This window comes from Poeciliopsis prolifica, unplaced genomic scaffold (genome assembly GCF_027474105.1).
Source record: "Poeciliopsis prolifica strain line A6 unplaced genomic scaffold, Auburn_PproV2 SCAFFOLD010, whole genome shotgun sequence".
Lineage (NCBI taxonomy): Eukaryota > Metazoa > Chordata > Actinopteri > Cyprinodontiformes > Poeciliidae > Poeciliopsis > Poeciliopsis prolifica.
In genome coordinates this window covers 6,421,129-6,434,628 of record NW_026562385.1, presented here as the reverse complement: position 1 = coordinate 6,434,628, position 13,500 = coordinate 6,421,129, and the positions used below count along the sequence as shown (strand labels likewise).

The following is a 13,500-nucleotide window of genomic DNA, read 5'->3' as shown; positions in this document are numbered from 1 at the left end:
TCTTTCTACCAAAAATTCTATAAAACATTTTTGAAAATTGCATAAAGTTTGAAAAGAAGAATAATGACAGCTGTTGAATAACCAAAACAAAAAATATGTTTTTAACACCATTAAAAATACATTTTTATATTTTCACTCTAGAGGAACAAATAGGCGTCTAAGCAGTTCTGAGGGCTGGTATACCCACCTTTCTGCTGGGGAATTAAATTGTGAGTTTTAGAGACTTTGTCCTCTTCAAGTTCTCATACTAAAGACAATGAACTCATGTGCTCTCAGTCTTTTGATCTATGTAGATGGATGCTGTCTTTCTTTAAATCTGTGGAATAATTGAGTAAAGGCAAAGACCGCAGTTTTATGATTCTGTTGCACAAGAAAACATTTTGTTTGGCTTAAGCTTGTGGCCCAGTTAATGCATTGTTGTAGATATTTATGGACAGATATAACACTGCAATAGATAAACACATCATTTAAACATTACAACAACTTAGACTGTAGAATCTTTATGTTAATTGAAATATATATTTTTTATAATTTAACTTAACATTGCATGTGAGTTTATTTAATATGCAAATTTCATTACGATTGACTGCTTGTTAAGCTTATATATTGTAACGGTATTGGTGATCAGATATGAACACAAATGAATAAGTAGTTTACATAAAAGTTTCAAAATAATCCTGGAAAAGCTGGTTGAAAGTTGGAATTTTAAAAGGTAAATTTATAAACCGAATACAACAACTATCATTTTAATTACAAGTTTTAAAGTATATAAAATATAAAACATTTGTTATGCAGTCTATTTGTAATTATTCTTTCTTTAATTTGAAAGGCCAGATCATTTTCTAATTTTTTTTTGTTGTAGTTAACAGCATAATTAATAGGATTTCAGTCCTTAGATTTCAGAAAGATAATGATTCATTCAGTTAATATAGAAAACTTTCAAACTGAATGAAATGGTATTAATAAAGGCTATTATAATAACAGGCCTGTCCAAGTTTGTGTTCCTCCCTCCGTTGCAGGAGGAGTCAATGCAAAACTTCAGTCACTTCCAGCCATGAATATATGACGATTGTCAGAGAACAAGCAGGACACTGGATCATGATGAACTTCAGATCAGCACTGCTCCTTTCAGTCTTCTCTCTGATGGGTGTGAAATGCTAACAGAACTTAATCTGTCTTTAGTAAATTATCACCAAACTAAAACTGTGCTTCTTTTTTGTTGTTTTATAGGAGTTGATGGTCAGACTCTGACAGAGTCTGAACCAGCAATAAAAAGACCCGGAGAATCCCACAAACTGACCTGCACAGCCTCAGGATTCACATTCAGTGACCGCTGGATGGTCTGGGTCAGACAGGCTGCTGGAAAAGGACTGGAGTGGCTTGCATTAATTCATCCGGGCGGCGGCAGCACATACTACTCTCAGTCAGTTCAAGGCCGTTTTACCATCTCCAGAGACAACGGCAAACAGCAGCTGTATCTGCAGATGAACAGCCTGAAAACAGAAGATTCTGCTGTTTATTTTTGCGCTCGAGAGTCACAGTGACTGAAGTCGGTTCAGCAGCTGTACAAAAACCTCAATGCCTTCAAAGTTATCTGGACAGAGTTTTTCCAATATCTTCCAGTGTAAGACTGAAATTGTAAAGAATCGAAGAGATAAATAATGTATTCCATCATAATATAATTTTGATGTTTTATTTGAATCATTTTGCGTTTTAAACAATATAAACCAACCCAGAATGTTATTTAAAAAACCCTCGATCTGGTTTATTGATATTCAACAAAATGAAAATAGAAAAAGCTTCCATCTCACTTGTTTTTTATGCAATCAAGTGGGATTAATAAACAACCAAACGATAATGTTGATAAAATAATAAGCACCTGCTATCCCCTCACCTTTCTCAATAACAGTCATACATATTTTGTTCATGGAAATGGTTAATTAATCTGTAAAATGTTCATCCATCCATCTGTCCCTCCATCTCTCCATCCATTCATCATATTGTTTTGCAATACTTTATGTTGTTTTTCTTTTATGTGTCGATAATCATTTTATAAAGTTTTAATTTGTCTGGCTTTTTGTAAAACTGTTAGACTGTTCTAAGATCTAAGTTTCATTTCCGCTCCGTCCCTGGAAGGAGGAGTCAATGCAAATCTTTAACTTCCTGCTTTAGTTAAATTACCAAGAAAAGGCTATTGGAGAGCATAGAGTCACACTGAAACATGATGGATTTCAGATCAGGACTGTTTATTTTTGCCCTCTGTTTTATAGGTGAGAAATTGCTAGGGCATTCATCTGTCTTTGAGGAATGAGCTTATTTTAAGAATTGCAATTTTGCTTCTTTTGTTTACAGGTGTTAAAGGCCAGACTCTGATTGAATCTGAATCAGTGGTTAAAATACCTGGAGAATCCCACAAACTGACCTGTACAGCCTCAGGATTCACATTCAGTGACCACTGGATGCATTGGGTCAGACAGTCTCCTGGGAAAGGACTGGAGTGGGTTGCAGGCATTAGTTATTATGGTGACAGCACATACTACTTTCAATCAGTCCAAGGCAGGTTCACCATCTCCAGAGACAACAACAAACAGCAGCTGTATCTGCAGATGAACAGCCTGAAGACTGAAGATTCTGCTGTTTATTTCTGCGTTCGAGACACACAATGACTGTAGTTGATGTAGCAGCTGTACAAAAACCTCAAGTTCCCTCAAGCCTGGAAGTCTTCAATGTAACTGTGAGAAATTGTTACTATATAGAGATATGAAGAATGCACTGAAACACTGAGACAACGTAAAGAATGAAGACAATATTATTCCATTTAATATCCTATTTCTATCCTATCGTTAACAACATAAATCCAATCTAATGTGAAGAAGTATGAGTCCATCTGTGACATTATTAATCTATTTATTATTCTATTTATTATATTTTACAAAATGAGAGGTTTTAAGACTTCTCTCTTTGAGCACAACCTAGTGAACATTATAAATACAAAATTAATCATCATGACTTACAGATATCTAACTCTAAAGGCATTTGTCTCATACAATATCCAGTAGGTGCAGGGATAAAAAGAACATAAAAACAGAAAAAAAACAGCTTTCCAACTTGTTGAAAGTAACCTGAAAATATTGACAGTATTTTATGAACTTTGATTTCACCTTTTATCTAGAACTTCTTTAATTTTACTAAAAGAGAGAGAGAGAAAAAGAAAACCATTACAAAATGCTGAAGGAGTTGTCCACCCTTATACTGTTGATGCACAAAGAAGATTTAGAGATAATCACAATCCCCAACTATTGCAGGAATTCACCACAAGATGTCCTCAGATCACTGATGTTAACGAGATTTAAACATTAAAGACTCTACAGTTTTAATAGATGGATACGCACTGTAATTGCATCCAACACGTTCTTGTTGTAATCTTGCTTTTTGATTATCTTGATGATAATCTCTTAAAAATGTGGAAATAAAGTATAACCTAACAAAAACTGTAAATTATAAAAGTCAAACTAATCTTCAATCTGTCAAGAACAATTAATAAATATTTTCAATTTCCTGTATTTACCTGAGCAAGACAGTTTTTTCTATCATTCTGCAGGAATCATACAAATGCTGTCTCCAGATCAATAGTTTTTTCTAGATTTCTTCCTGTGAGGAGGAGTTAATGTAAAACTCAGCTGTATTTATGCAGGTTTCTACAGAGAACAGAGGACACTCAGGTTAACATGATGGACTTCAGAGCAGTGCTGCTGTTTTTAACTGTCTTTTGGACAGGTGATGATTTACTCTGATTTTAATTTGAATTTTTTTCATTTTATATTACTTACAATATCAATTATGTGTTCTTTTTTTATAATAGGAAGCCACTCTCAGACTCTAACAGAATCTGGATCAGTGGTTAAAAGACCTGGAGAATCCCACACTCTGACCTGTACAGCCTCAGGATTCACATTCAGTGACTATGGGATGCACTGGATCCGACAGGCTCCTGGGAAAGGACTGGAGTGGGTTGCTGGCGTAAGTCAGCCCACTGGTAGTAGCCAGTGGTACTCTCCATCAGTCCAAGGCCGATTTAACATCTCCAGAAACAACGACAAGCAGCAGGTGTATCTGCAGATGAGCAATCTGAAGACTGAAGATTCTGCTGTTTATTACTGTGCGAGACGCACAGTGACTGAAGTTGGTTCAGCAGCTGTACAAAAACCCCAGCAACAATAAACACTGATCTGTTAGACTTCAAGTTCTTTTATTTTTATCACTTCAGACTCTGAAGTGATATTTGTTGTCACATAAATCATAAATTACTTTTTAGTTTGAATTTGAGACCTTCCATTAAAACATTTTATATCAGAAAGGAAAACATGGAAACAAGCAGTAAAAACAAATTGAAGCAGCTGTTTTTTTAATCTTTTTGCTCTTGATGCTCAGAAATTTTTCAACAAGTTTTTTGTGTTTCAAAATACTTGAGCTGGAGCTGCAACACGACTGCTGAATAAAACTGGTTTATTATTGAAGAGTGTGGCAATGAAAAAGTCAATTAAATATAAGACAGTAACTCTAGCAATATTATTAAATGTATTAACTCTTTCTTCAAAATAACATCTTTAGATTTCATTATAAGATAGCAGACCTATCTTTATAATTTCAGATAGCAGCTATGCTGAAATTAATCAAGATGGTTTTCTTTTGTTGTAATACTTCATGCCTTTGTGTTTCATTTTGCTTGTTTTGTTGGTGAAGTTACAGATGATTACAAGTTATGTGACTAATGATTGCTGACATTTGGACAAAACATCACATGATTCCAACTCCTCCCTTCAAGGAGGAGTTCATGCAAAACTGATAAACTGATAAGGTTTTAAGCACCAAGCAGTAATACCAGCTAAGAAAAAACGACTCAGTTCAACATGGTGGACTGTAGGACATCACTGCTGCTCTTAGCTGTCTGCTGGACAGGTGAACATCTTCTGCTAACCTAAGTTACTAACCTTTTTGAGTCCCAGGCTATAATTGTGTTAACATTTTTGCAGGTGTTAGTGGGCAAACTCTGACAGAATCTGAACCAGTGACTAAAAGACCTGGAGAATCCCACACCCTGACCTGTACAGCCTCTGGGTTCACACTTAGCAGCTATGCAATGAGCTGGGTCAGACAGGCTCCTGGAAAAGGACTGGAATGGATCGCCTATATAGGCACCCTTGGTTATCCAACATATTACTCCCAGTCAGTCCAGGGAAGATTCATCATTTCCAGAGATGACTCAAATAGTAAACTCTATCTGAAGATGAACCAGCTGAAAGCTGAGGACACAGCTGTGTATTACTGTGCTCGACGGGCACAGTGACACAGGGAAGCAGGAGGCTCATACAAAAACTTCCTCCATCTACCACTTCCTCTGCAAACCTCCTGCTCAACTTGTTTAATTTTATATTTTAGTTAAATAACTCAGTGGCAAAATTCCTTGAAATTACATTCATTAGAGAAACATGGATTTTAAAAAATAACATCTTGAATAGAGATTAGATTAAATTATCATAATAAATAATAAATAATAAGTTTTGATCCGACAAACACAGACATTCAGAAAAAGAAAAAGGTTTTTCTAGAATTGCAAATTTAATTTGTATGTTCAGAAAAGATGGAGATGTTACACTTTTATTAGTGAATCCTGTATACAGCGAAACAACATCTTAAAATAACATGCCTCACTTCACACATTAATATGTATTGCCAACATACATAAGATGCTAAAAAGACCAACAACCTGAACTACAAATTACGAATGAAATGTTTTTGATCAGTGTGTGTATTATAACTTCACACAATCTTTGTGTTAAACTTGCATGACGAAGAGTCGTTTGAGTCAAACATATCAGAGATAAACAGATATAGAGAAAGGAAAGTGTTTATGATCTTAAGTAGAGGCAGAATATCCTTGAAGATAATAAACATGGTTGTTTATTTATCCCATGTGAATTTGATGGGTTGTGAATAAGACTGGTATGATACCATCATAAACATGACATAACACTCATGAACATGAGTAAGTTTTCATGAATATGAATGTGATTAAACTTTAAAAATTATGTAGCTTTATGTTATTAAAGCTAAAGTTTAATCAGTAATACTTTTATAACAAATTTATGTGAGATCATGATTTACTGGTTAATGTCACATTGTCATAACAAAGACATTTTGAATAATGTTAACTTTGTATTGAAAGTATGATGATTTCCTGAATGACACTTCATGACAACAGTCATAAATACTCATAATTTACTCATATTCGTGACAGGTGTTATTACATGTTCATTATAGGTGTCATGACAGTCTTATTCACAACCCTTCAAATAAAGTGTTACACAAATGTTTTAAATATGCTGCACTCTGTCAATGTTATGGAAAATCTCTTGCTTTGTTAGCAATTGATTAAAAATCACTGAAATCACATTTTCTATGTTAAAAATTTGTATTTCATTGTTATATTTTTAAAATCAGCTTTCACTTTGAGAATATTATTTTGTCATTCTTTCTGTCAGTAAAGCCAAGTAAAGCCATAGTTGTTTTTTTCCTGATTGATTTGTAGAACCAATCAGGAAAAGTAAACTTAATAAAAACTAAAACATCAAAGGGGTGAGTAATTCTTATTGCATATTTCAGTAGTTTAAGGTTCAACTTAGAAAAATAATTTAAATCAAGAAGTTTTAATTTCTCCCTCCTCCTAAGGAGGGAGTTAATGCAAAACATCTGCAGCTTCCAGCTTTATTAATGTGACAGAGTTTAGGTTGTCAGGGAACAAGAAACATATTTGAACATGATGGACTACAGATCAGGACTGATCCTTTTAATGATTTGCTTTATGGGTGAGAAAAAGCTGAAGGAACATTTAGTAGATTTTTGTGCAACTTTTCTCTGAGAGCAACTCGACAATATGACTGTCTTATTCACAGGTGTTGATGGTCAGACTCTGACTGAATCTGATTCAGTGGTTAAAAGACCAGGAGAATCCCACAAGCTGACATGCACAGCTTCAGGATTCACATTCAGTAACTACTACATGCACTGGGTCAGACAGGCTCCTGGAAAAGGACTGGAGTGGCTTGCTCGTATCAGTGATGGTGGTGGCTACACATACTACTCTCAGTCAGTTCAAGGCCGCTTTACCATCTCCAGAGACAACAACAAGCAGCAGCTGTATCTGCAGATGAACAGCCTGAAAACAGAAGATTCTGCTGTTTATTTCTGCGCTCGAGAGTCACAGTGTCTGAAGTCGGTTCAGCAGCTGTGCAAAAACCTCAATGTCTTCAAACTTACATGAACTGAATTTTTCAATATCTTCCTGTGTAAGAGTGTAAATGTATGCTATCACAGAAACAGTAAACAATCTGACACTGAGACAAATAGAAGAATAAGCTTATTAGATATGTGTTTGATCATATCTGACTGTTCAATCGTCAAGAATAACTAACAATGTCAAGAAAAATCACTTAGTTTATTTGTGAAGTGTGAAAGAGAAATTATGTCAACAAATATTTTCCATTATTACTAAAATGTTAGAACAAAAGTAACTTCCTGTTCATAATTGTGACGTGTTATATGAATCACTTTTGGTTTAAATCAATACTAATCAAACCATAATGTTAAAAATCATCAGGCCTGAAGTTTATTGCTATCCAACAAAATGAAGATTGAAATCGCTCCCATCTTGCTGATTAAAAAATAATATGTTTCGTTGTCCTATATTTAGAGCAAATCAGATTGTGTAATATCACACATTTTTTCCTATTCGACTCCTCAGACCACAGAATGGCTTAGCCGACATAACAATGCAGCCTAAATACACTGTCTTAATAGTAACAACGGCACAAACCACTAAAAGGGTTGAAAATTATCTTGTGGTGAGGATTTCAGAAAGTCACCACAAGGGGTCCTCAGATAACTGATATTAACAAGATTTAAATATTTCATAATTTTCATTAGTACTTACTGTAATTTATTTCAACATGTATGTTTTAATCTGGCTTTTTGTTGATTTGGGAAACTTTGGAAATAAACACCAGTTTATGGTAGAATTAACAAAAGAATTATAAATTATACCAATTAAGATCATAAGTCTGTCAGAATACATATTTTGAATTTTCTGTTTTCATTTTATCTTCTTTTATTTTTATTTTTAGCAGTTTACAGGAGTCGTACTGTAGGTCAATATTTTTCCCCCCATAATAAAAAAAAATTAAATGGCTTGTTTCTTCCTGTGAGGAGGAGTTAATGTAAAACTCAGCTGTATTTATGCAGGTTCCTACAGAGAACAGAGGACACTCAGGTTAACATGATGGGCTACAGAGCAGTGCTGCTGTTTTTAACTGTCTTTTGGACAGGTGATGATTTACTCAGATTTTTTTGAAAATATGTGATTTCATGTTATTAAAATTATGAATTATGAGTTTAATTTGTGTCATAGGAAGCCACTCTCAGACTCTAACAGAATCTGGATCAGTGGTTAAAAGACCTGGAGAATCCCACACTCTGACCTGTACAGCCTCAGGATTCACATTCAGTGACTATGGGATGCACTGGATCCGACAGGCTCCTGGGAAAGGACTGGAGTGGGTTGCACTAGTAAGTCAGCCCACTGGTAACAAGCAGTGGTACTCTCCATCAGTCCAAGGCCGATTCAACATCTCCAGAAACAACGACAAGCAGCAGGTGTATCTGCAGATGAGCAGCCTGAAGACTGAAGATTCTGCTGTTTATTACTGTGCGAGACACACAGTGACTGAAGTTGGTTCAGCAGCTGTACAAAAACCCCCAGCAACAATAAACACTGATCTGTTAGACTTCAAGTTTCAGACTCTGAAGTGATATTTATTGTCACATAAATTATGTATTACATTTTATAGTTTGAATCTTTAGACCTTCCATAAAAACATTTTATATCAGAAAGAAAAACATGGAAACAAGCAGTAAAAACAAATTGAAGCAGCTGTTTTTTAAATCTTTTTGCTCTTGATGCTCAGAAATTTTCAACAAGTTTTTTGTGTTTCAGAAAACTTGAGCTGGAGCTGCAACATGACTGCTGAATAAAACTGGTTTATTATTAAAGAGTGTAGCAATGAAAAAAGTCAATGAAATATAAGACTGTAACACTATCAATCTTATTAAATGTATTAACTCTTTCTTCAAAATAACATCTTTAGATTTCATTATAAAGATAGCAGACCTAATTTGAAGCTATGCTGAAATGAATCAAGACGGTTTTCTTTTGTTGTAATACTTCATGCCTTTGTGTTCATTTTTGCTTATTTTTGTGATGAAGTTACAGACAAGGTATGTGACTGATGATTGCTGACATCTCCATTTGGACAAAACATCACATGATTCCAACTCCTCCCTTTAAGGAGGAGTTCATGCAAAAATGAAAAACTGATGACATTTTAAACATCCTGCAGCGACGACAGCAGAGAAAACATACTGAGTTCAGCATGATGGACTGTAGGACATCACTGCTGCTCTTAGCTGTCTGCTGGACAGGTGAACATCTTCTGCTAATCAAAGTTGGAATTAGACCTTTTTTGAGTCCCAGGCTATAATAACTGTGTTAACATTTTTGCAGGTGTTGGTGGGCAAACTCTGACAGAATCTGAACCAGTGACTAAAGGACCTGGAGAATCCCACACCCTTACATGTACAGCCTCTGGGTTCACACTTAGCAGCTATTACATGGCTTGGGTCAGACAGGCTCCTGGAAAAGGACTGGAATGGATCGCCTATATAGGCACCTACAGTTCTCCAATAAGTTACTCCCAGTCAGTCCAGGGAAGATTCATCATTTCCAGAGATGATTCCAATAGTAAAATCTATCTGAAGATGAACCAGCTGAAAGCTGAGGACACAGCTGTGTATTACTGTGCTAGAGAGGCACAATGACACAGGGAAGCAGGAGGCTCATACAAAAACTTCCTCCATCTACCACTTCCTCTGCAAACCTCCTGCTCAACTTGTTAGTGTTGATATTCTAGGCGAAAATTCTTCAAAATAACATTAATCAAAGACACATGGATTAAAAAATATCATGGTGAACAGAATAGTTTTCCATTAATTTTGGAATAATAACTGATATTGTAATTGTGTATATGATATACTGGGAAAAAATATTGCATGACAAAGCTCTACTACAGTAAAACACTATTATTGGTTAACTGAGACTGCAAGAAGGAGCAAGTGTGGAATTTAGCTTATTAAATTAAATAATATAAAGAATATGTTCTCTTCCAACAAACATGAACATTCAACAAAACAAATAGAAAAATATTCTAGAATTGCAAATTTAATATATGGTATAAGATGCTAAAAAGACCAACAACAAATTGAACTACAAATTAAGAATTAAATGTTTCTGATCATCATTATATGACATGTGTGTTTATTATAACCTTGAACAAGCATGACAGGAGAGTTGTTTGTCAAACATTAAAAAAAAGCTGACCTAGAGAAAGGAAGATATTTTCAATATACTGCACTCTCAATTAAATTATCTTCTTTGCTGACAATTGATCAAACATCACAAAATCACAATTTGTTATGTTAAAAATGTTGATTAGTTACTATGACGATGTTGAAGTTAGCTTTTATGTTTTGTTGTCATTATTTCTGTCCAAAAATATTTTCTTGTTCATTATTGATTTGTAAAAGCAATAAAGACTAAAACATGAAGTTAGTGTAAGAACCATAAGAGACTCTAAGGGAGTCTTAATTTTGACTTTAGGACTATCTTACTTATAAAGTTTGAAAAATAGAAACAATCTCCAACATGCTGTCGCCCTGGCTGGCACAGTTCAAGATAACTCCAGGCATAAAAGCCCAGGAGGAGCTCTAATAACTGGGCACATGTTGACTTAGAGAGAATGGATTCAGCTGTGAGTGGAAAAAGTGCACTCTGACTTCTTCTATAAAAATTAAGAGTAAAGGTATCAGCCATGACTTATAGGACTAATTGGCTGTGTATATAATTTACAATATGGAATGTCACATATAAACATAAGGTTGAAAATAAGAGTGACCCCTCAAAATGAGAAATGTCTTAACATTTTACTTCTTTTGAATATTATTTTTATTTCTGCTACATTTTCTGTTTTATTTTGTATACTTGTGGACATAATTTAAATATTCACAAGATTAAACAATTCCTGATACTCCTGTAAAAATTTTTGTATTATTTATTTGATGCATTGTGCTGGATTCACACAGTTATGAATCCATCCTTAATAACAATAATAAAATATACAAAAAAAATCCAGTTTTATGCTTGGGTTTCTGAATTAAACAAAGGTTTGGCTCAAACAACTTAAATCTAATTTCATGATCACCTCCTTCTTGAGCTCCACATAAATTACGTGGTTTCCTGCTCATATGTCGGCACGATGTAAAAGGTTGAGAGATGTGATTCCTGCCAGTCATCCAACCATGTTTTCTATGATGAAAAGTGGATATAAACTGGCTGTGGAGTTAAACAAAAACCCCTAAGAACCTGAGCATGTATCACAGAAAGTCACCACTAGGGGCCCTCCGATCACATATTTTAAAGAGGAAACATTTCTGAATATTCAGTATAAGAAAACTGAGTTCACCATCCCAGTTATTTTCAACACGTAATGTTCATCACACATTGTAAAATTTGTAAATAAAATATCCTGATTTCCTCCAGCCCATCAAGATGAAAGAACAAAAACTTTCCCTCTCCATTAGAAGAAGACAGACGGATTAAAAACAAATTGAGGAATTTTGCTAATCTTGCAAGGCAAATCAAATGCTGACAGCTATATTGTTATCCTCATCTTATCAAAGCTGTTTTCTCTTTTACCCATTTATTAATGTAAGTAGGCTTTACCCTCCCGTAACCCAGAGTTTGAAAAAAAACGAAAATGGGTATAGAAAATGAATGCACAGAAAAACACTTTTTAATGAGATAGGTGCTACTGCTCAAACTCTGACTCAGTCTGAAAGATGTGAAGTCATTTATCTCTATGGGCAAACAGGAAACTCAAAATATGCTCTACCTTTTTACAAATCAACTTGGAAACAGTTTCCAACTTTTATGATGATGTCTTTTTATCAGTGGACCTGGAGTTGGTGAGTTAAAACTTCAGGAAGATGTCACAGAGTACTCCCGTTACACCAGTGGTACTTTTGAGGAGGAGGAGCATATTCAAAATATGAAATATCCTCAACCTCTTAACTGGTACCATCTAGGAGAGAACACTCAACACACAGGATGGATGGTACAAGAACGATACTAGCAGTAATTATTTGCTTTGCAGGTAATTTTTTTTGAGAGATTTTGAAATGAAAACAAGTACATTTGTGTTTTTCAAGTTAAATATCTAACATTTTTCTTTTTTTTTTTTGTTCTCCTTTCAGTTGTTGATTGTCAGACTCTGACCGAATCTGAACCAGTATTAAAAACCCCTGGAGACTCCCACAGACTGACCTGTACAGGATCTGGATTCACATTCAGCAGCTACTGGATGGCCTGGATCAGACAAGCTGCTGGAAACGGACCTGAGTGGGTTGCAAATATTGAATATGACAGTGATAGGAAATTTTACTCTCAATCAGTTCGAGGCCGGTTTACTATCTCCAGAGACAACAACAAACAGCAGGTGTATCTGCAGATGAACAGCCTGAAGACAGAAGATTCTGCTGTTTATTATTGCGCTCGAGATGCACAGTGACTGAAATTGTTGCAGCAGCTGTACAAAAACCTGCAGAAATAATTCACTTTCATCTAAAAACCCCATCTGCTGCATCTGTGCTCATGAATTGAAAATTTTCTATTACATGAAGATAACAAATCTGCCACGCCAAATAAATTATATCCAAGTAAATAGTAAATAAAGACTTTATTTTATACAGTGATGCCTCTCAATAAACTATGACCAGAGGTACAGCAATATGTTTCAGCATAATCTGTTTTTATTGGGAGTATGGTCAGACATTTTGCTTTCTTGGTCAGTTTTTGTGTTGTTATGTTGTTGATTTGAATAAAATGGAAACACCAAGTTTTTAATATAAACAAGTTTTGAGTTTTTGATTATTTTTATAATAGAACATGGATGATTTTACTAATACTTTTATCTCTGCATAAGATAAAGACTGTATGTTAAGGGAATTAGAAATACTTTAGAAGCATTGATGGTCATCAGGTTTAAATACACAGTAGCTATCCTCCACAATTTATTTAAAAAATCTGTCATCTGCAGATCTTTAAAGTCCATTATGATTCCCAGAGTCTTTGCATAACTCATTTATCACTCACCTCTACTCCACAGAACACATACAGATAATAGCACTGTTGGCCTTCAGAAAAGACAAGAGGGGAATAATGTATCGTGATTTCAAAATAGCTTGAATAATTTCTTATTGTGTTGAAGAGCCCCAGTTATTAAAAAGGTTTCTAAAATATCTTCCCATGCCTAAACAGAAGGACACACATCAAGG

At 34.8% G+C, this 13,500-nt stretch overlaps 7 gene segments (V, D, J or C); all 7 read left to right on the top strand.

The window, feature by feature from the left end:
* Nucleotides 1-1,098: 1,098 nt before the first annotated feature.
* On the top strand, nt 1,099-1,544 carry LOC129363479 (Ig heavy chain V region 6.96-like). The segment is given in 2 exon segments: nt 1,099-1,147; nt 1,231-1,544. Coding segments are annotated over 2 exon segments (363 nt in total).
* Nucleotides 1,545-2,221: 677 nt separating this feature from the next.
* On the top strand, nt 2,222-2,666 carry LOC129363477 (immunoglobulin heavy variable 3-43-like). The segment is given in 2 exon segments: nt 2,222-2,270; nt 2,353-2,666. Coding segments are annotated over 2 exon segments (363 nt in total).
* A 1,062-nt stretch (nt 2,667-3,728) lies between these two features.
* LOC129363476 (Ig heavy chain V region 914-like) lies at nt 3,729-4,221 on the top strand. The segment is given in 2 exon segments: nt 3,729-3,777; nt 3,863-4,221. Coding segments are annotated over 2 exon segments (408 nt in total).
* A 684-nt stretch (nt 4,222-4,905) lies between these two features.
* On the top strand, nt 4,906-5,347 carry LOC129363475 (Ig heavy chain V region 914-like). The segment is given in 2 exon segments: nt 4,906-4,959; nt 5,034-5,347. Coding segments are annotated over 2 exon segments (363 nt in total).
* Nucleotides 5,348-6,817: 1,470 nt separating this feature from the next.
* Nucleotides 6,818-7,321, top strand: LOC129363474 (Ig heavy chain V region 6.96-like). The segment is given in 2 exon segments: nt 6,818-6,866; nt 6,954-7,321. Coding segments are annotated over 2 exon segments (417 nt in total).
* Nucleotides 7,322-8,332: 1,011 nt separating this feature from the next.
* Nucleotides 8,333-8,865, top strand: LOC129363472 (Ig heavy chain V region 6.96-like). The segment is given in 2 exon segments: nt 8,333-8,381; nt 8,465-8,865. Coding segments are annotated over 2 exon segments (450 nt in total).
* A 3,403-nt stretch (nt 8,866-12,268) lies between these two features.
* LOC129363265 (immunoglobulin heavy variable 3-7-like) lies at nt 12,269-12,851 on the top strand. The segment is given in 2 exon segments: nt 12,269-12,320; nt 12,421-12,851. Coding segments are annotated over 2 exon segments (360 nt in total).
* Nucleotides 12,852-13,500: the final 649 nt, after the last annotated feature.